The sequence below is a fragment of the Arachis hypogaea genome, chromosome 5 (genome assembly GCF_003086295.3).
Source record: "Arachis hypogaea cultivar Tifrunner chromosome 5, arahy.Tifrunner.gnm2.J5K5, whole genome shotgun sequence".
NCBI lineage: Eukaryota > Viridiplantae > Streptophyta > Magnoliopsida > Fabales > Fabaceae > Arachis > Arachis hypogaea.
In genome coordinates, this window is record NC_092040.1 from 98,021,010 (window position 1) to 98,044,860 (window position 23,851).

The following is a 23,851-nucleotide window of genomic DNA, read 5'->3' on the forward strand; positions in this document are numbered from 1 at the left end:
GATATATATAAAAAATTTTACCACAATTCAACACATTCAAAAGTAAATAACTATAATGCCACATATACTTATCAATATAAAAACTACATTTTTATCGGTTAAAAATTCTTAACTCATTAGTAAAAACTTTTAAAGTTAAAACCACTTTAGCTTTAAAAAAATCCTAACTCATCAAACAAAGACAATTTCTTAACTCATCAAACAAAACCAATTTTTAAATTACCAACAAACCACACTTCACCACTTCCATTCATAATCACCATACATAACACACATAAAGACAAGAAAACTAATTTTGTGACCACTATCTCACATATTATACAATTAGACTACAGTAAAAAATAAAGTAAGTAGAAGGGTACAAAACATTTCTTACTGTTTTAAAATTTTTTTTAAAATGCAGTCAATGTCTTCTCATGCAGTGATACAACACACTTGTACAACCTCAATATAATGCGCTATTTTGGACGAAAGGAGAAAGGTTTTCAAAATTAGGGCCAAACGTAAATGACGAGGAAGAGGAAAGAGTTCTATAGAGTAAGCCTATTTATGGAACGACAGTGTTTTGTCAGAGGTTTAGGGACGATTTGTCCCTATTAGGAAGGAGACAAATCCACGTGGGCACGTTATTGACACATCAACAAGTGACCTATTATCAGCTGGTTGCAGGGACTAAATTGAACAAATATAAAAGTAGATAGGGATTGATTTGAGTTTTTATAATTGTTAGGGGACGCAAAATTCATCGGACAAATTATTAGGCACCAAAAAGAACATTTACTCTAATTATATACAAATTACTTGTGCAATGTTCATCTTTAGAATAATAATTTACAAAGTACGGACACTTTCTTGAGTTGTTGTATTACGTGTCGTATGCATTTTGAATAGGGAAAGTATGAGGAGCCAATGAAATATTTATACAATATGTACAATGGAAATTTATGGAGTATTAGAGATATAATTATTAGTGTTACATTTTCCTATTAGCCGAAGCTTTTGGGATGAGTGGTATCATGATATGGTATTAAAGCGCTAGATCCGAAAGGTCAAGAGTTTGATTCTTGGTGAACCCAAAAATTAAATTAATTTTTCGAGAAGATGTTTATTATCCCTTGTACTCAGATGGTTATTCTAAATAGTATAGGAGATGTTCATTTCATAACTCGTATCCAACCTTATTATTGACTTATATTCTTAAAATAAATTTAAAAATAATATATATTATCATTCATTATTATAAAAGATTATTTTAAATACTTTATATAATTAAAAAGAATATTAAACATAGATAAAATATATAATATATATTTTATTATTAATAAATATTAAAATATTATTATATTAAAAAATAATTTATATTTAATATAATACCATATCCCCATCTTATAAAAATAAAATTCACGTATTTATATGTCTCATATCATATTATGTTTTTTGTCCATATCAACGTCTCGTATTGTATGGTGTTTCTTGTTCATGTCAATATTTATATTTTCGTAGATAATAATACAATAAAATTTTTCCTTTTAAAGGTAAAGCCCTATTCCAATTTTCCGAACTAATAATAATCAATCAATAGAAATGGGTTTAATTAATTATAAGATAATAGATAATACTCGAATTTTTAGAAAGTAAAAAAAAAGGGTTAAAATTGTAAGTCATAGTAAGGTTCAATTTGTTAAATGAATTTTGAAGTCTTTCTTCTCTGAAATTATCTTTAATATTCTCCTTGATTATTCAATAATTTTATTTCTAAAAATTTTCTTTTTCACATTGCACAACTAGTCAACTACTCAGTTTCTCGTACAAAAACAAATAGATAGATCCCATTAATTATTCCATTATAATTTCCCTTCTATATCCTACATTACATATATACCTTTCCCCATTAATTGATGAGTTTTTTATTGTGCTTTGGATTAGTAATTTAACATGGAAGAAGTTATACCAAAAGATACCCTTGACCTTTATCAATTTTGTACACTACTTCAAATTATTAGCTTGCAATGCTAGAATTTGCTGCTAAAAATGATGAAACTAAAGTAATTAAGTTTAGCTGACCGAGGAATATTAAAAGATTGGAATAAAGTTAACTTGCATTAGCAGACACAGTTAGTTAGTTAGTTAATTGCCAACAATGATATATTCTGTTGCCAGAGAGAAGCCAGAGAGGAAATGCATGAAAGCTGTGCTGTTGTGTTGGTAAAATTAATTATTAATATAAAATATATATTAAAATATAAAATATAAAATAATAAATTAAATTATATATATATATATATATATTTATATATAAATATATAATGGTTGATTTAATTTAAAATAATACAAGGTATATAAGATTTAAATTTGGAATTAGGATTGGCATTATTGAGAGAATGGTGTATATATATGTAGACCATAGTAAGAAAAATATAAGTACTTTTGTTTCTTCTTATCCCTATACATAAATATAAGTCTAATTCTTAGGAAAAGAAATTGAGTATAAAAAATTGCAAGGGGCTTTCTCAAATAAGAATCTTATTAGTTAGAGTTAACAATGTTGGTGTAGAATTGTAGATATGTATAACGCTTTTCAATTTCCTTATCTAATTTATATTATTTAGATATAGTAATTATTTGGGTGCTATTATTTTGTTAAAAAATTTTTTTAATAAAAAATATTTTTTTAATAAATTTTTTTTTTATTTTTTAATGTGTTTGACAAATTTCTAGTAGTAAAGATAAAAGTACTAGTAAAATAAAAAAAAATATTTTTTATGTAATAAATAAACAAAAAAGAACTTTTATATTGTTATACCCAAACATAATTGATAGATAAAAAGACCTTTTTACATGAGATATCCAAACATAAAATTACTTTTACTTCTCTATAAAATCTTTTAAAAAAAATAACTCGAAAAAAGATATTTTTTTAAGAACTCACTCAAACAAATCCATAATCTTATTAGATACTACATACATTATTATTTTATTATATATTTCGCTGTATTATAAGCATGTTGTAATAATCGTTCATTAACATCATCCCTTTCGTTTCTCTAATGATAGTCCTAAAATTAAAGAATTTAAAATATCTCTTAAGAGTTCAATAATTATAATTATTAAACAATAAAAAGCACACGATGCGTACTTAATAACATTCTTTCAACGTGATGGACATACATCACCATAATAATAATAATAATAATAATAATAATAATAATAATAATAAAAAGAAATACAATTTTGACCTGTCAATAGATTTCTAGAGAACCCTGTTGGCGTTGTTGAATATTCAATCTCTTCTAATTTTCTATGCTTGTTTTCTTGTGAGTTTACAAACTTGTAAAAACGCAGACATGTTCATTTTGCTTTAATCGTTGCGTGTCTTTATCTGAGTCAACGAGTTCGCCAACCGAGTCGACTCAGCTGACGCGCCTTTCTAATTGACGCCACCACCTTCCTCATCATTTCTTTGATTCCCTAATCACACTATAAAACCCAACCAACCCTAATTTTTTTCCTCGCTCCAAACACACACCATCAATTTTCTTTCTCACTTCCCTTTGTTTTCTTCATTATTCTTTTATTGTTCCTCCACCATTTTCCGGGAAAAAATTAATTGTATTGTGTGGAAATGAATTCAGTGAAGATTTTGGCTTTCCCATTTCTGAGTTTGTTGATCATTGCAATTTCTCACATGGCCCATGCTCAAGACTTGGCTCTCTCTCCTTCACCTCCTCCCACTAGTGATGGTGAGTTCAATTTCTTGCTTCCATTTTTTTTAATATGTTGTTAATATTTGAAGCAATGAAAATTCAGTTGGGTTTTAATTAATATTTAAATTTGTTTTTGCTGAATGCAGGCACTGCTGTTGATCAAGGAATTGCTTACCTTCTTATGGTGGTGGCTCTGGCAATCACATACATGATCCATTAATTTTCTTTAATTAATTAATAGATACTAGTAATAGATTAGCCATATTCTTTCATTTACTTTTTCTCTCTTAATATTAGGGTGAGGAAATTCCAGAGTTAATGTACTGTAATTATATTATTGACGAAATTTAGTAATATATAATATGATTTAATTGTGTGACGCATTCTTCTTTCTTCTATATATTCAGTTCTGAAGTAGACGCGGTTTATTTTGGCTTTTCTCTCTGAGATTCTATAAAATTCTATTTTTGTGGAGGCTATGACATTCACATATATACATACATGGACACAAGCTGGTCAAGTCTAACGAATTTGATTCACAATTTTATGTTAATGTTATGTTTTTTATTTAGATTGCATACGTCATTGTTTGGGTTAGGTGCATTTCTTAGCAGCCACACTTTAAGTATGCTATTTGCCCAGTGGCTACTCTTCCTTTTTTATCATTTATCCTTTCTTTTCTTTCTTTTTTTAATGCAAAAGAATAAAATAGTTCATTTGAGTTTAATTCTTATTTTAATCTATTCAAATTAAGTGTGCTAGCTTCGACGGAACCAATTCATCCTCCATTCTGGTTATGTTTTAAGGTGATGTTTTACAAAGTTTTTTTTTTTTTCATTCCTATAATATTTTTCAACTCAGATAGGTCAAAAGACTAATTAACAAGTGACATTAGGACACTTTTATTAAGGTTGTTTTTATTGTTAATTAAAAAAAAACAAAAGTGTGTAAATGTATTATGGGTGCATGAAACTTGTTATATTAGATTAAACTTCTTAAAGAACTAGTGAACAAAAATACTATATATAATTATATCTAATCAGATCAGAGAACTCTTAAATCTTTGGGAGCTTGTATAAAGTAGCGGTGTCAAATGCTGATAAATCTGTTTATTCAGTTGACCTATTGCGCTATATTTGTTAACTTCTTGGGTTGAACCTACTGGATCAAGTTTGGGCCTAGCAATCCTGAAAGCCCATCATGCAAATCAGTATATAAATCCCGAAAGCCAAGTCCAAAAAATCCCAAAAGCAGCATGTCATAAACCGAAATGGTCCTATGACCAAAAGCATTAAAAAAAACCAAAATCGTCTTGACAAAAAAAAATACCTAAATGGTATTAGTGGTTGGAATCTCAGTTCAATTGGCATATCATATGATTGGAATAGTTACAATCCCAACTGCTGTGGCCTTATCCATTAAAGCCAGAGCTGATGAAATTCTCTATGCCATCATGAGAAGAGACCTTACGCCTAGGAGATGGAAGGCTGCTGCTGTTGACACACTTATTAAATGGACTCCCCCTCCTGAAGACTATCTCAAACTGAATGTTGATGGCAGCCGAGGCCTTGGATCAATGGCAGCATCACCTGTCTCGCTGGGAGCTGTACTCGGGTTCGAATCCTCAATGAAAAATATAAAATTCATATTAGTAGTGTCTCTATGTAGTGTGTGTGAGTGTGTTGTGTGTGTGTCACATGGATATAATGTCTAGGATTATAGATTGTCCAATCTACTTGACCAAAAAAAAAAAAAAAACTGAATTTGATGGCTCTTTATTCACACAAAGCAGCAAAAAAAAAATTAAGTTTTGAAATTAACTTGCCGGTTACACTTTTTTTCAAGATGAACTTTATTACTCTCTAACAACCCACCCAACATTTTAATTTAAGCAAAAATCAATCTCATCATAATCAGGCAATAAATTAAGTCTAATTAATAATTCATCAATTTAACGATGCACATAATAAGCATCGAGAGTAGTTCTTCTCGTGAGAGTCAATCATCATGTGAAAATTTCACTAATGTTGATTTCACTCTTAATTAATTCAAGATAATTAAGCACCCCAAACCAGAAAAATGTTTAAAAAACAATAAAATTTATTATTTTTGGCCAATCACTTTTAGTCATCAATTCAATTTGTTTAATTTAATAATTTAACAACATATTTTTATTCCATACTTTTAAATATTAATAACAAACTGTTGGCCAAAAACAATTCTGTTGCCTTCTAGTATTTCTCTCCCAAGCCATTAAAGAGTAAAAATCAGTTCACATGGCTTGTTGCTCCAAGTACAGTTCTTAATTATAATATAGAAATAGAATATGATCCACATATGACTCTGACTCTAACCAGGGTAGAAATATTTGGTGAAGTAAATCTTGGGGTAGGGTGATTTTAATTATTTATTCTTATATAATAAGACATTTCATGTACACTTTCATCACTTGAGATTCAAAAAGTAATCTATGATAAATGCCTATTATTGTTGTATTATTATGAATGATCACATACATCTATTTCCTTTAGCAAATTTCTCTACCAATAAATAAGGGTAGTTTTTCTTTTCTTTTCTTTTTTTCTCTAGGCATACTCGATGCAGAAACTGACATGTTTTTTGAACTTATTTTATATTAATTCTAAATCAATGGTTTTAAATTAAGTAATTTTAAAATTTCTAGAAACATATATTAATTATACATTAGAATATACTGAATTTTTATTTGTAGGCTTATTTTCTGTCTTCTTTTTTATTTTTTTTAAAACCATGAAAATGGAAATAAAAGAATAATACTGCAAATTAATTTCCAAAAAATTTTTAATCGAATATTTTTATTCTCAACAACAAATTTTAATTATTAAATTAGGTATAATATTTGATTTTGATAAATGAACCAATTGTTAAGTTCAATTTTGATAACTTTTTTGTCATTATATAATAAAAACATAATAATCACTAAAAGTTTTTCAATTTCTCATGCCAATTTCTTTATATAGACGAACAATATGATATAAGACTGATTTGTTGAATGCAACAAAAATTTACAAATCTATTTAATAATTAAAATTTATTAAAAACTAAAATATTTGAACAATTCGTTTTAGAAAAGACTGATTTAAAATAAATATTACTCGAAATGAAAATTATGAGAAAAAGAGCAACATTATCGAGAAACACAAAAGTAAGAAGTGAAATCCCTAAGTATATTAGTCTCAAATCCAAATACCATGTGCTTAACTTTGTATATATTCAAATTTAAGTATTATCCACAGTATGATTTCTGAGTTCTGGGCATGGATATCAAAAACCGTTGCCATTCTTGCAAGAAAAGAATTATCCAATTCGGAAGGTGTTGCAATGATGAAGATGCAAACAATAGTTACGTGTCACTCTCAGCAATTGGATCAAGCAAGTTGAGGTGGAAAGTTCTGTGGATGAAGCTGAAGATGAAAAAGAAGAAGCTCTTTGATTCTTCTTCAGCATCATCATCATCATCACATCCTTATTATGATGCATACACATATTCTCAGAACTTTGACCATGGTAATGCAAAGGATGAAGCAGATAACCTCTCTAGATCTTTCTCTGCTCGCTTTGCTGACTCTTCTAAAGTAACTACCGTTATTATCAACCATAAGGTACTTTAACTAAGGCAATGCCATGCCCAATTTCTCACTTTCTTTCTTTTTTCTTTTTAATTTTCACTCTGTATATCATGCAATGCTTGCTACATTAACTCTTTCTCTTTTGACACACACTCTTTCCTCTGTTTGTACTTTGTAGTTTATCATCACTTCACTTTCTGAATAATTTCTTAGAGATAGATAATGTATTGTAACACGTTGTAACCATACGTTGACTTATTAGGATTGGTTAAAGTTGTAGGTGTCTCGATCTTTTAATTATAGGTTTTGAATTTGGATCTTAAAAGATCTGGGTATTTTTAGAATATTATTTTAATATAAATGAACGATTTTTAAATTAAAATAGTATTAAAAAGAATAAATAAAATAATACCGATCTTATTAGTAGATAGATGTATACTTTTGATGAGAAAAAAAGTTAGATTTTGCCATTTTGTATAACTATTGTTATTCAGTTTTTTTTAATTCAAATTGAATTGATACTAAGTATTAGAGTTACATATTTTTCATTTAGTTTTAAATTACTATTTATGATAGATGGTCTTATAAGTGCTGATATAGTATTTTGTGAGATTCAAAATAAAATTGAAATAAAAACTATCACTAAAATGCTCTTAGAAATAAAAAAAATACTTGTAAGATATTAACACATTGTTAATTAGGACTCAACTCAAGTTAATTGAATTCTTATTAATGTTTATCTGTTTTTAAATTTTCATGATATTATGTAAATTTCTTTTTATACTGTTATACATACAGTTTCGTAACACAAAAGTTTGTATAGTTTTATCACTTCTATGACCTTTACTAACACATTAAAAATTCATTACTTAAAAACGTTTAACAGGTATTCTAAAGATACTAGTTAAATCATAATTTTCTAATATAAATGCATAAAACTAGCATAGTTGAGCACCCGAAACAAATCGATTTTAGTTGCGTTTATCCAACAATGTATACAATATGAAAGGGGAAAAAAATTTCAAAGCCAAGGAGAATTATAAATAGGAGTTGCAACAGATTTAACTTGAAGGTACTTATGGAGTGCTTCCAATCCATAATCTCTTCCAAATCCACTCATCTTGTAGCCTCCAAAAGGGCAATCAACATCAAAGGCAAAGAAGCAGTTGATCCAAACAATGCCTGCTCGGATGGACCTTGACACTGTGTTTGCAATATCCATGTTCTTCGTCACAATCCCCGACGCTAGTCCATATTTGCTGCTATTTGCCTTTTCAATTCCTTCCCCAATGCTCCTGTTTTTAGTATAATATCAAAAGGTTTAAAGTTCGATTCTTATTGATATAAAAACATTTATCTGTCTTTATCTAACAGTTTAAACTTTTACGAGAAATGATTTCCTAACAAGTTAGGTGAACTTATGAATATACTAATGAAAGGGTCATTAAGATAAAAGAGAATAAAGAGAAGAATTTGCTTTGGTACATTGAGGGTGAAAAAGAATACAAGATGTACTTGGTACTTACTTGAACTTAGAAAGCACCATGACAGGTCCAAATATCTCATCTTGTGATATTAGCATGTCCTCCTAAAATGGATAGTGTGAAGCAATTATGAATATTAATGAAGAAGGCCAGTTTTCATGTTTCTTGAAGAGTTGAAAATGCACCTTAACATTGGAGAAAATTGTAGGCTCAATGTAGTAGCCCTTGTTTCCAAATCTTTTTCCCCCAGTTAAAAGGGTAGCTCCTTCTTTCTTTCCAAGCTCAATATAGGACAGGATTTTCTCAAATTGTGCCTTACTAGTCTGCAGTTTAAAATTAAAAAAAAAAATCATATACAGAAAAGAGTTATTATTATCTAAAGGCTTATTCTCAAATTATAGTGTAACCATAATTATGTTACCTGTGGTCCTTGCTGAACTTTAGGGTCAAATGGATCCCCTACTACCCATGTTTTTGCCTTCTCCACAACTTTTTTCTCAAATTCATCATAAATTCTTTCTTGAACATAAACTCTGGAAAATGCAACACATATTTCTCCCTGAAAATTATAAACAGTTACTAGGGACGACCGAGATACTTTGGAAAACAAGAAAAATGATTTCAGGGGTTGAGTTGGAATGAAAGAAATGAAACCTTGTTATGTAGGATACCGAAGAGAGCAAGGTCAACAGCTTTGTCAACATCAGCATCATCAAAGATCAAGACTGGGGATTTGCCACCTAATTCAAGTGAAACTGGTTTCAAATTGCTCATGGTTGCCGCCATCATTACCTTCCGGCCAGTCTCCGTCGAACCAGTAAAACTGACCTATAACATAACATAATCAAATCAAACCTTAGTAAATCCATAGATGGATCATTTGAATAGGAAATTACCGCATCCACGTCCATATGTGAGGCTATTGCAGCTCCAGCAGTAGAACCAAATCCAGGTACAACATTTAGCACCCCATCTGGGATACCAGCCTGAAAATGACAGTCAACATCTTACTAAGTTAAGAATTAGATACTAGAACATTTTATCAAATAAGCTAATATGCCAATTAACGTGACCACTTAGTAAAATAATAAGAGGTACTATCACTTTGGTACTCAAAAAATTTAAACGCCGACAAAAAAGTCCCTTAAAAAATATTATCGGTAAAACAAATTTTAAATGATTTAAAAATGCGACAAAAATAACCAATAAATATTATATTTTTTATAAATAACAAAAAAATTCATATTCAGCAAATCGATTACCTATTTGATCATATTTTTTTTGGAAATGGTTAAATAAATATTTAAAAAATACAGAAAAAAAATTGGAGCAAAATTTAATCTTAAATTTTTTTTTTTATTTTTCAAAAAAAATTGGTCATTCATGATAATTTTGTTTTAAAAAAAAACACTTTGATATAAAATTACCGATTTTTGAGAATGAAAATATCTTATTTTTCTAATGATACTTACAAAAATTCGTATTTATAGTATCTTTTGGGATAACATTTTAGTAGTTTGCTCAAAATAATAACTATCAAACTAAATTAATACTTTTAAAGTTTTAAATATATTAAAATAAAACATGCTTGATCAAGTCTCATGACTTGATTGAGTGAAGAAGCTAAGTTTCATGAGCAACTGAAGCAACTTGTATTTGGCTTACCAGCTTAGCAAGATGAGCATAAAAGAGAGCCGAGAGAGGCGTATCCTCGGCCGGCTTGAGGAGCATGGTGCAGCCGGCGGCTAAGGCAGGGCTAGCCTTGGTGAAGAACATGACAGTAGGAAAATTCCAAGGGATAATGTGTCCCACAACACCAACAGGTTCCATAAGAGAATACAAATGAAGGTTCCTAGAAGTTTTGAACACTTCTCCATGGATTTTATCAGCAGCACCAGCATAGTAACGCAGTAAATTTGATGCTTCGGGAACATCCACAGCCTTACACCAACTATATAGCTTCCCTCCATCAATGGTGTCCAATGCTGCTATCTCTTCAATGTTCTCTTCAATTAGCTCTGCCCATTTTAGCATAATCTTTGCTCTCTCCTGTTCCATAATTCCATACCCAAATTAATATATCTTCTTTACCTTTTTTTTCCTTTTTATAAATCTTGAAATTCATGTATTCAATTAAAAAGACAAGTAATTTCAACCAACTAATTAATATTTTGTTTTTGTTTTTTATATTATTTTCTATCTCGATCGGCTAAAAATGTGTGAGTTCTATTTAAAAATTTGTTGCTCGTAAATCATTTGTTGGTAGTAAATCAAAGTTGGATTCAAATCCCAATAATTTTTTAAACAGACCAATAAACTAATCTCTAGATCAACCTAAGTTAATTTCAACTAATTAATAATTGATATCTCTATTTAACCAACCAATTAATATTTCTAATAATAAGCTTAGCTATTTCCAAAAATATTTTTCAAAACAGCAATGTAGATTACAATTATGAAATTGTTCAAAATGACAATTTTGTCCTCACTAGCAGCATATATATATATATATATATATATATATATATATATATATATATATATATATATATATATATATATATATATATATATATAAACAATGAAATTTTTGGTGTATCATTTTAAGTACTCTATCTTATCTAAATAAAGCGTAGACTATGACTTATGCTTTTTTAATTTTTATTAAGGTTGCGTGTTTAGTTTCCCACATGGAAAATTCTCTAATTATGCTAATTTGATATTAATGAGTCATTGACTGAAACTTAGAAATTTATATTAAGGCCACATTATGAGTTATTATAATAATAATAATAATAATAATAATAATAATAGAAATAAAAGTTAGGTGAAGATGTGAAGGATACATACAGCACCAGGCATGCGTGGCCATGGACCAGAATCAAAAGCTTGACGTGCTGCCTTCACAGCAATATCAATATCTTCTTTTGTAGCCTCTGCTATTTCTGTAATCACTTCTTCTGTTCTTGGATCTACGGTCTCAAACCTTTTTCCTTTTTAATAAAAAAAAGGTTATTATCAAATTAATTCAACTGTTTTAACATTTTTTTTAATTTAAAAAAACGAAAAACTAAAAAAAATCATGCCACATAGATACATACTCTCTTTGTTCTCAAATAAGTGTTTATTTAAAAGAAAAAATAAATAAATAATTGTCCACCTAACCTAACACATTAATATTATTACTATTTTTTTAGCCATACCCCTAAATAAATAGATAAAAGAGAATTAAAGAGAGTAATTATTGCTATCAAGAATATTTTTTAATTTTAATTTTAATATATTTAAATGTTTTTAATCAAAATATAAATTTGAAAGTAGACATTTATTTATGAGCAATGCTAGGGGGCCAGCAATTTTTGTGATTGTTAGCCATCAACTAGTCATCATTGATGATTTGATGGTGTGAGATTGGTGTGAAATTTCATCCAATGGCTCATCTTCCTCTGTTGGTTACATGCTGGCCAACATTCAATAAAACTACTGGCCCCTAGACTTTTCCTTTATTTATTTGAAAATTGAGAAAGTATAATCTTACGCCTTCACTAATTATTAATTAAACAGCAAAATGGGTCAAATTAAGCTGCTATTTCTCTCATATTCTCCTCTGATTCGAATCTATACTATGCGCTATGTGCAATGTTGGTAAAATACAACTTTGATATTTCACCTTCATTGAACCTTTTCATAAACTTTTTATCTTTTTTATTTTTTAAATATTTTGAGTTGACATCACTGGTATCCTATTACATCAGCACACCTCTGGCCAGCCAAATGAACTCACTGATTATTGTTGGTAGGTGAAAACTTAGGTTCAGCCGACTTTATGTGAAATTGATAGTTGAAAGTCGTTAGATTAAAAATTTAGTCAAATTAATCAAATTATTTAACGACTCTCAATTATCAACTTCGCTTTGCGTGAAGTCGACTGCACTTGAGTTTTCACCTTGTTGGTATATATCATCATAAAATAAATGTGTTAATTATATATTTGTAAATTAATGGAATATATATATATTTTTTTATAAATATTAGCAAATAAAATGAAATTGTAAAATAAGACTTGGGGATGCACGTAAGTCAGAGTTTAAATCTCTTATCACTAAGAAACTAGTTTAAAATATCTTAGCAATAAAATAATATTAAAACTAATATAATGTTATTATTAAGCCAACCAACCACTCCTTCCCATCAATATGATCATCAAGTTCAGTTCAACTCTTCCATGATGATCGATGTCCTCAACTGAAGAATGAAACTATCCCATTTATCAAACCAAGCTAATTAATGATATTTTTCTATGCCAGGTACGCAATTCTTATTAAATTACCATTGGGTTCTGTACTAACTGGAAATTAAAACGATACAGAAACCAATATATATGAATTATTAGGGGAAAAGAATAGAGGTAATTAAGAAAATAAAGAGAGAAGAAGAATGATTAATTAATTAGAACCTGAAACTGAATCCACGAATTCTCCATTGATGAAGAGCTTTGTAAACTTTATCTTTGGAATCTTGAGAAAAGAACCATTATTATTGCTATCATCATTGCCATTGCTGAGATTTGCCATCTCTCTCGAATCAAGCCAAGTATAAGGGAGTGTGCTTGGCTTCGTGTGGAGAGGGAATATATATTTATACACTACATGGTCACTTATTTCTTGTATATGTCACAAGCATTCTAATTAACTAGATATAAACAAATAAAGTAGTTATAACTAGGAGTCTAGGACAATTTTGTAATTTCCCTTCATTTATAAAAATGATTTCATTTTAACCTTTTTTGTCACTTATAAAATTCCATATCTTGAAAGTTCAACAAATTAAATGACTAATAACAAATAATAATTAATAAATTTGATTTTAATTAAAGTTCTATATATTGTTAATAAAATATTTCTATAATATTCATCAAGTCAATACATTTTAGGTTTTTTCTATAAATAAAATATAAATTAATTCATAAAATAAAATTATTATCACCTGAAAAATATGTTAACTCTGGCACACTATTCAGTGATATTAACATATAAATAAAAGTGTTTTGTTGATTAGATTATGATAATACTAAAAAGATAAAAAAAAATTGTCTAAATTTATCTTATTTGATATTTATATATTAGTTATTGCTAAAATTAATAAATATTAAATAAGATAAATTCTGATTATTTTTGTCTAATTTTTTTTATTATCAAATATCATAGATGCATGATTGTTATCACAAGTAACACTTATAATTAAAGGAAAATGGATCTTTTTAACATTATTTCAAATTATGTTACTAAATATAATATTTTATTATATAATACTTTTTTAGATAATTTTTTATCTCACTTAAAGAGTATATAATAAAAAAAATCTCATTTTATAATATCAATTAAGAAAAAAAATAAAGAGAATCGATTGTCATATCAATGTATAGTACAAAAATCTATTAGTCAAAACTATATCCAAGCCATAATTTCTTTTCCATATAAAAAGATTCCTATATGATATAATGTTTAATTTAGGTAGAATTGATTAATTAGCCTGTAATTCATATTAGTCAATGTTTTGTCACCATCTCGTAGTAATACATATCATTAGACAACTGTATGGTAGCGTTTGTTTTGAGGTACTGAGACAGAGACTGAGAGACTGAGATTCAGTATCATGTTTGTTGGTTCAGAGACTGGTACTAAAATTTCTGTCTCTGTCTCCAAAATTTCAGTATTTCAGTACCTCCAAAAAGTAGAGACACAGGGGACTAAAATTTTTTGAGATGGAGATTGAAACTTTAATAACATTTTATACCTAAAATACCCTCATTTCAATTAATTAATTCTAATTTTATTCTTTGTGCACATTAAATTAGAGTTTTATTCTTATTTCAATTTCTGTCTCCCATTTTGCACCAAACAGAATACTGAGATTTATTTTAATCTCTGTCTCTTAGTCTCTGTCTCTTAGTCTCAGTCTTTCCATCTCTGTCTCTCCACCAAACACTACCTATGTGTCAAAAAAAAATTATATTTGTTGTAAGATAACTAAATAAATAAATAAGAAAGAGGTAATAAATATAAAGAATGAATAGAAAAATACTATTTAATACTATTGTATTACTATAAAAATAATATATTAATATTATATTAGTAGTATGAGAAAGAAGAAAGTAAAAAAGTGTTTTATATAAGAAAAGAGAGAGAATTTGTTTTATTATTGTTGCTGTGTGTTTGCTTGAGGTTTAGCCTCGTTTTTATAGGCATGCAAAAGGTAAATTGTCAAAAGGGAATTAACTTCGGTCTTCTTTTGATAGTCTAAACTTTTCACTTGGAAAAGTTAGCCACAAATATTAATGGGCATCCACCTCATGCCTTATCACAACACTCCCCTTTGAATGACCATTTAAAATTATTGTCTCATTAAAATCTTACTAAAGGAAAATTCTGTGGGAAAAACTTTAGTGAAGGAAAAAGAGTACAATATCATTTGTGATGAGGAATGCCTCATTAAAAATCTTGTCAAGAAAAATCCAATGGAAAAAAAAAACTTGACCAAGGAAAAAAGAGTACAGTCTCCCCCTCTTGCCGACATCATTTAATGTCTCGAAATCGGCGCATCCCAATCTCATGTACCAATCTTTCAAAGGAGGATTTTGGGAGTGACTTTGTAAATAAATCTGTCAGGTTGTCACTTGAGCGGATCTATTGGACATCAATTGTCCCTTGATTTTGAAGATCATGAGTGAAGAAGAATTTGGGAGAAATATGCTTTGTTCTATCACCTTTGATGTATCCACCTTTAAGTTGAGCAATGCATGTTGTATTATCTTCAAACAGGACAGTTGGAGCTATCTTATGATCAATCAGTCCACATGATGACAGAATATATTGAATCAGACTCCTCAGCCCAAAACACTCGCGACTAGCTTCATGAATCGCCAGTATTTCAGCATGATTAGAGGATATTGCAGCAATCGTCTGTTTCGTAGATCTCCAAGATATAGCTGTACCACCATATGTGAACAGGTATCCTGTTTGAGATCTCCTTTTATGTGGACTAGACAAGTATCCGGCATCTGCATAGCCAACTAGTTGTGACTTGGATCCATAGGGATAAAACAATCCCATATCAACCGTTCCATGAAGATGTCGAAAGATTTGCTTGATTCCACTCCAATGTCTTCTGGTTGGAGAGGAACTATACCTTGCTAGTAAATTCACAGCAAATGATATATCGGGTCTTGTATTATTACCAAGATATATTAGCGCTCCAATGGCACTAAGATATGGTACTTCAGGACCAAGGATATCTTCATTTTCTTCTTTAGGACGGAATTGATCCTTCTCCACATCCAAAGATCTTACGATCATTGGAGTACTCAAGGGATGTGACTTATCCATATAAAATCTCTTCAAGATCTTTTCTGTGTATGTTGTTTGATGAATAAAGATCTCATTTTTTATATGCTCGATCTGCAAGCCGAGACAAAATTTAGTCCTTCCAAGATCTTTCATCTCAAACTCTTCTTTTAGAGTTTTTATTATTGTTGGAATCTCTTCAGGAGTCCCAATGATATTTAAATCATCAACGTACACAGCAATAATAATGAATCCAGATGTAGTTTTCTTTATGAAAATACATGGACAGATATCATCATTCTTGAATCCATTTTTGGCCATATACTCAGTAAGACGATTATACCACATTCGTCTAGATTGCTTCAGACCATATAAAGATCTTTGCAATTTGACTGAGTATAACCCTTGCAAATATTTATTGGATGGTTTAGATATCTTTAGTCCTTCAGGAACTTTCATATAGATATCCTGATCTAATAAGCCGTATAAGTAGGCTGTTACCACATCCATTAAATGCATATGCAGTTTATGATATGCAGATAAACTGACCAAATAACGCAATGTTATCGCATCCACTACAGAGGAATACGTTTCTTCATAATCTATACCGGGCCTTTGTGAAAAACCTTGTGCCACAAGTCGGGCTTTATAGTGTACAACTTCATTTTTCTCATTTCGTTTTCTCACAACTACTCATCGATATCCAACAGGTTTTACATTTTCAGGTGTACGGACTACAGGTCCAAAAACTTCACGTTTTGCAAGTGAGTCTAATTCAGCCTTCATGGCTGCTTCCCATTTTGGCCAATCATTTCTTTGTCAATATTCTTCGACTGATCTTGGCTCAAGATCCTTACTTTCAAGCATGATATTTAATGCCACACTATATGCAAATATTTCATTGACAATTGTCTTATTTCTGTCCCATTTCTCTCCTGTAAAGACATAATTTATCGAGATCTCGTCATTTTCACAATTTTCAGGTACCTGAACGTCTTCTGGCGTTAACATTATATCAGAATTTTGGACAACTGCAGGTGTCTCTACTATGTCTTTTTTAACAGGAATATTATTTACCTCTTTTCTCTTTTGAGGATTTTTATCTTTGGAACCGACAGGCCTGCCACGCTTCTAGCGTGTATTTATTTCAGTGGCTATTTGTCCTACTGGGACATCAATTCGAATTGGGGCATTTTCTGCTGGTATATAAGATTTGGTTATCCTCTTTATATCGAAAAATGCATCAGGCAATTCATTTGCTATTCTTTGCAAATGTATAATCTTTTGAACTTCTAGTTCACATTTCCCTGATCGAGGATCTAAATGCATCAACGATGAGGCATTCCAATTAAGTCCCTTTTCAGGAAGCTTATTCTCTCCCCCTAATGTTGGAAATTTTGATTCATCAAAATGACAATTTGTAAACCAGGCTTTAAATACATCTCCCGTTTGTATCTCAAGATACCTCACTATAGAGAGAGAATCATATCCAACATATATCCCCAATTTTCTTTGGGGTCCCATTTTGGTGCGATTAGGTGGTGCAATGGGAACATATATCGCGCACCCAAATATTCTTAAATGGGAAATATTTGGCTGCTGGCCAAAAGTTAATTGCATAGGAGAGAACTTATGATAACTCGTTGGCCTCAAACGAATAAGTGCTGCGGCATGTAAAATAGCATGCCCCCAAACCGAAGTTAGGAGATTTGTTCTGATAAGTAAGGGTCTAGCAATCAATTGGAGGCACTTAATAAGTGATTCTGCTAACCCATTTTGTGTGTGAACATAAGCTACTGGATGTTCAACACTTATTCCATTAGCCATACAATAAGCATCAAAAGCTTGGGAAGTAAATTCACCAGCATTATCAAGGCGAATTGCTTTGATTGGATTTTCTGGAAATTGTTCTTTTAATCGAATAATTTGAGCCAGTAATCTCACAAACGCCAGGTTGCGAGAAAACAATAAGCACACATGTGACCATCTCGAAGATGCGTCTATTATGACCATAAAATATCTGAAAGATCCACATGGTGGATGAATAGGTCCACATATATCACCTTGAATCCTTTCTAGGAATTCAGGGGACTTAAATCCAATCTTTATTGGTGATGGCCTTAAAATTAACTTCCCTTGAGAACATGCAGCACAACAAAATTCACTAGATTTAAGAATCTTCTGGTTCTTTAGTGAATGTTCATGGGAGTTTTCAATAATTCTCCTCATCATGGTTGTTCCCCAATGACCCAATCTATCATGCCAAGTTATGAATTCATTTGGGCTAGTAAACTTCTGGTTTACAATGGCATGTGATTCAATTGCACTAATCTTAGTATAATATAACCCAGATGAAAGTGAGGGCAACTTTTCTAATATAACTTTCTTATTTGAATCATGAGTTGTGATACATAAGTACTTATGATTTTCCTCATTCATAGTCTCAATATGATATCCATTTCGGCGAATATCTTTAAAACTCAACAAGTTTCTTCGAGACTTGGTAGACAATAGTGCATTATTTATTATGAATTTTGTTCCTCTAGAAAACAAAATTATAGCTCTTCTGGAGCCTTCTATCACATTGCCTGAGCCAATAATAGTATTAACATATTCTTCTTTTGGCACAATATGAGTAAAATATATATCACTTTTAAGAATAGTGTGCGAATTGCACTATCCGCAAGGCAAATATCTTCAGAATATGTCCTTGCCATTTTTCTTCAAAGATAAATGATAATAATAATAAAATGAGTAGAAGTACATGCACAATAAAATTATTCACATGAATACTTAACAAACACACATATTAAACTATTTCATCATTGATCAAATAGCCAATATTTCTTTCAAAATCCTCAAAGAAATTAAATATATCATAATAAGTGGTGGAATTTTCAGTATCATTTGAAACGAAATTCGACTCTTTTTTCTTGTCGTCCTTTTTCAAAGATGCCTGGTAAAGATCAACTAGGTGCCTTGGGGTACGACAGGTACGTGACCAATGGTCCTTTCCACCACAACAGCAAACACTTATCTTCTGTTGATTTATTCTACCCGATATTTCTTTCTTTATCCCACTTCTGGTGAGATCCTCTCTTTTGAATATAATTCATTTTCCTTCCATAATTTTTCTTGTTATTAAAACCTTGCTATTTACCTCTTATGGGGTAATTTGTCGCATTTACTTCAGGAGATGGGGCGGCGCCAGCTGGGCGCGCTTCATGATTCTTTAAAAGCAATTCATTATTGCGTTCAGCAACAAGAAGGTAAGAAATTAACTCAGAATATTTTTTAAATAATTTTTCTCGATACTGCTGTTGCAGGAGCACGTTCGAGGCATGGAAGGTTGAAAAAGTTTTCTCCAATATATCGGGCTTGAGGAAGTATCACATGATTGTACCTTTTTTCAAGGTCTTTCCACAGATCTGCAGGATCTTTTAATGTGAGATATTCCTTTTTCAATCATCTGTCAATATGACGACATAGAAAAATTATGACTTTGGCTATATCCTTCTGGGATGTATTATTTTCAGCCTTAATGGTATCTTTAAGATCTATTGAATCAAGATGGATTTCAACATCTATATCCATGATAAATAATTATTTCCAAATATATCATGAACATTATATTCAAGATGAAAGAGTGTTGACATAATAAAAATTTGTTACCTGAGGTCTTCCTAAAATTTCGTTAGAGCTTCGTGCTGATAACGTGTTGTAAGATAACTAAATAAATAAATAAGGAAGAGGTAACAAATATAAAGTATGAATAGAAAAACACTACTCAATACTATTGTATTGCTATAAAAATAATATATTAATATTATATTAGTAGTATGAGAAGGAAGAAAGTAAAGAAGTGTTTTATATAAGAAAAGAGAGAGAGAAAGAATTTACTTTATTATTGTTGCTGTGTGTTTGCTTGAGGTTTAGCCTCGTATTTATAGGCATGCAAAAGGTAAATTGTCAAAAAGGAATTAACTTCAGTCTTTACTTTGATAATCTAAACTTTTCACAACAATATTGATATATATTGTATCAATTTATTTTCGAACAGAAAACACTCACAAGATTACATATTTTTGGTTTAATATAATTTAAAAAAATATTTGTACACATAAATTTTATAAACGTCGACAAAAATATTTATTAAAAAAAATTAATATTGTATCCATTAAAATGGGTTTCGTACGACAAAGTAGACAAACTTTAATTTTTTGTTGACTTTTTAATAAATTTTTAAATTATTCCCACCTTTTATCTTCAACATCAACTTTATCGCCATCTCTTCTTTTCCAAATCTTAAACTTTCACATCTCTTTATTACCACTCTCCTAACCACCTTTATTCTCAACTCTTCTATGATCTTAAGAGAAGAAGATGAAGAATAGAAAGTAGACAACGATTGCAGCTCAAAAACTGAGTTCTGATGCAGTGGTGGCAAGGATTTGATGCTTTTAGGATTCGGAGGAAAACAAAAACTAGAATGAGATAGTGTTCTTGAAGTTAAGCTTCGACTTTTGAGTTTGTGATTTTTTTTAATTCGAAGTGGGTGGCTCTAAAGGGTGGGTTGTTCCGCCTATTGGTAACACCAACATCTACAATAACTAAACTTCTCACAACAAGTTTCAAGCAATCCATAAGCACTCTCTTTTTTTTTTTATTCCATACTTTCTTGCTTATTATTTCATCCACACTTAATTTATTTTTATTCCATGGGTTATGAATATGATAATTATTGTCATGGCCGAAACTTATGGTGGGACAGGGGAGACAATAATTTCAGTTCCGGCGAATCACTCAGTTTCTGGTAAGACGGCACCATCAAGATTCCAGTTGTGTTGCTGGAGCTTGAATTTGGTAGATCTGAACTCGCCATCATACCGAAGTAAAGGCAATCTATACGTGAGCTTGAGGCAGCACTGGGACCGTCGCAGGGCTTGGAGTGGATGCTGTCAGAGGTGATAGTGTTGTCTGGGAATAGACAGATTTTCTGGAGGCCTGTCATTGCCTTCATCGTCATCGGTATGAAAAGATGATAGCGCTCGTGGTGGTGGTAATAGAGTAGCAAAGATAGAAAAGGTGGTTAAAGTGGTAGTAATAGAAAAATATAAAAGTTTGAGATTTGAGAAAGAAGATATGGTAATAAAGTTGAGGTTGAAGATAAAGAGTGGAGGTTATTTGAAAATTTTATTAAAAAGTTAATAAAAATTCAAGTTTAAATATTTTTATCGTATGGAATTCATCTTTAATTGGGTACGATATTAATTTTTTTCTTTGACTGGTACTTTTATTAGCGTTTGTAAAGTTTATAGGTACAAATAATTATTTTTCCTTTTTAGTATAAATGAGTTATAGATTAAGACATTTTTTGTCGCACTACTAAATTTTGAGAATTGGTATTGTTTTCTATTTGTTTAGTACTTTTAATAAATGTTTTACCTTTTTCAAAATCAAATGTGAACATATTTTTTTTACTTTAACAAGTGATGTTGATTTAATATTTTATTAGATTGAAATATTTTTATTGTTAGAGTACAATTAAAATTAATTTAGATCAATTAGTATCATTTATATTAAGATTTATTTTGATGGTTCCTTTGACCATTATAAGGTATAATTGGTTGCTTAAGATTGTATGCAAGAGTATGGTATTAATTATGAAGAAACTTTTGTTTCTGTTGCTCGTTTCACATCTGTTCGAGCTCTCAATGCCATTGCTGCGGTAAAAAAAATAGTCTCTCAGTAAGATAGATGTGATTATGTGAAGAATATGTTTTTTAATGGGATTTAAAAAAGAGGGTTAAGTACGATTTTGGTCCCTAACGTAGAGGTCGAAAATTTATTTCATTCCCGGCCTTTTTTTTACTATAAGATGGTCGCGAAGGTTTTAGTTTATTTTAAAATTGTCTTTTTTACCAAATTTTTTATTTTTATTACTAAATTACCCCTAACTAAAAAAATTATAAAATAAAATAAAAAGAAAAAAGAAAGAAAGGGAACGATGAAAGGGGGAAAGAGAATCAGAGGGAAGAAGGGGGAAGGGAAGGTAGCGCCGCCGCACCGCCGCCTGTGAGGGAGATAACGGAAGGAAAAACTGCCACACACACATGGATGAAGAGGGGGGGATAGAGAGCAAGGGAGAAGAAAGAGATCGGAAGGGAAAACAGAGAGCAAGAGAGGAGAAAGGGAGAAGAGAGAGATCGAAAGAGAGAGGGAGACCGTGTTCAGCGCCGCTGCCACCACTCGCGCGCCGCTCGCCGTTTCTGTTCCTCTTCCTCGCTCGGTCGTTGATGCTCCTCGTCATTTCTGCTTTTGCTTTTGCTTATGTTTCTGTTTTTACTTCTGCTTCTGGTTTTGCTTTTGTTGTTGCTCTGATTTTATTATCCATTGTTGTTGGTAGTGTTGTTCTTCTAGTTGTTGTTGTTTCATTGTTGTTATTGTTTCACTGCTTTCTGTTTCTTCCTGCTTCTGTTTCTACATTTGCTTGTGCCTCTTCGCCTATGCTTTTGGTTGATTTTGGAGAAGAAGAAGGAATGGTATTTTCGTCCGAAGGATGATTTTAAACAAATTGAAACCTTCGAGACCATTTTGTAACGAAAAAAAGGCCAGAGAGGAAATAAATTTTTAGCCTCTATGTTAGGGACCAAAATCGTACTTAACCCTAAAAAAGAAGGTCTATATGAAATCACTTCTGGAATATCCTTGTCCCTCTAGCAAAGTTTGTCTCCTTCGTAAGGTACTTTATGGTCTTAAGCAAGCTCCTTGTAAATGGTTTGAAAAGTTCAGCATCACTATATGCAATCTCAGTTTCAGTTGCAGCCTCATGAGAATGCTCTCTTCATTCGTAAAAGTGAACAAGGAGTTATTCTTCTACTTTTGTATGTTGATGACATGATCATTACTGGAGATGATGTTGATGGTATCTCTGATCTCAAGACCTCCCTTTACCGTACTTTTGATATGAAAGATCTTGATTCTCTCAATTATTTTCTTGGTTTAGAAGTCATATCCACAGATGACGGCATCTATCTCTCTCAAGCAAAGTATGCTTCGGATCTTCTTGCTCGAGTCAGAAATACAGATAGTCGCATTGAGTTAACTCCCCTTGAGCCTAAGTTCGATTTATCCCTATGCATGGCACTGTTTTGGATAATTCTACTCTTTATCAATAATTAGTTGGAGGACTCGTCTACTTAACTGTCACTCGACCAGATATCGCCTATCCAGTTTATGTTCTTAGCCAGTTCTTGTCAGCCCCTTGTACTACTCACTATGCGGCAGTTTTTCGCATTCTTCACTACATCAAAGGCACCCTATTGCATGGCATTTATTTTTCTACCTATTCATCTTTATCCCTTCAGGCGTACTCAGATGCTGATTGGGCTGGTGATCCCATTGATTATTGTTCTACTACTGGTTATTGTTTGTTTTTTTGTGACACTCTCATTTCTTGGCGAGTTAAGAAACAAACGTTCACTGTTCGATCAAGCACAGAAGCTGAATACCGTGCTCTCGCTGACATAACTGTTGAGGTTGTCTCGATTCGTTGGCTTCTCAAAGACTTGGGTGTTCTTCAGTCGTCACCAACTGATATTTTTTGTGATAGCTGCAGTGCTATTCAGATTGCGCATAATGATGTGTTTCGTGAACGCACCAAACACATTGAGAATGATTGTCACTTTGTCCGGCAACGTCTTCTTATTGAT

The 23,851-nt window shown here is 30.9% G+C and overlaps 1 protein-coding gene and 1 long non-coding RNA gene across 2 annotated transcripts; one reads left to right on the forward strand and one right to left on the reverse strand.

Moving 5' to 3' along the window:
* The first annotated feature begins 3,289 nt into the window (after positions 1 to 3,289).
* On the forward strand, positions 3,290 to 4,083 carry LOC112802155 (uncharacterized). Its single transcript, XR_003202205.2, has 2 exons — positions 3,290 to 3,740; positions 3,851 to 4,083. It is a non-coding gene; the product is annotated as an uncharacterized lncRNA (long non-coding RNA).
* A 4,176-nt stretch (positions 4,084 to 8,259) lies between these two features.
* LOC112802156 (aldehyde dehydrogenase family 2 member C4) lies at positions 8,260 to 13,481 on the reverse strand. The gene is made up of 9 exons (XM_025845249.3): positions 13,253 to 13,481; positions 11,647 to 11,789; positions 10,462 to 10,845; positions 9,693 to 9,782; positions 9,451 to 9,624; positions 9,218 to 9,355; positions 8,982 to 9,119; positions 8,839 to 8,900; positions 8,260 to 8,607 (listed from the first exon to the last, which is right to left on the reverse strand). Exons 1-9 carry the CDS (start codon positions 13,368 to 13,370, stop codon positions 8,334 to 8,336), a joined length of 1,521 nt encoding a protein of 506 aa, XP_025701034.1. The 5' UTR covers positions 13,371 to 13,481; the 3' UTR covers positions 8,260 to 8,333.
* Positions 13,482 to 23,851: the final 10,370 nt, after the last annotated feature.

What these genes read in the sequence shown, in the direction of transcription:
- LOC112802156 (XM_025845249.3), bottom strand. Translation starts at nt 13,370, where the DNA reads ATGGCAAATCTCAGCAATGGCAATGATGATAGCAATAATAATGGTTCT. An exon ending in ATGCTCATCTTGCTAAGCTG is followed by an intron (nt 9,783 to 10,461) that starts GTAAGCCAAATA and finishes TGTCATTTTCAG; the next exon opens with GCTGGTATCCCAGATGGGGT. An exon ending in ATGGTGCTTTCTAAGTTCAA is followed by an intron (nt 8,608 to 8,838) that starts GTAAGTACCAAG and finishes TACTAAAAACAG; the next exon opens with GAGCATTGGGGAAGGAATTG.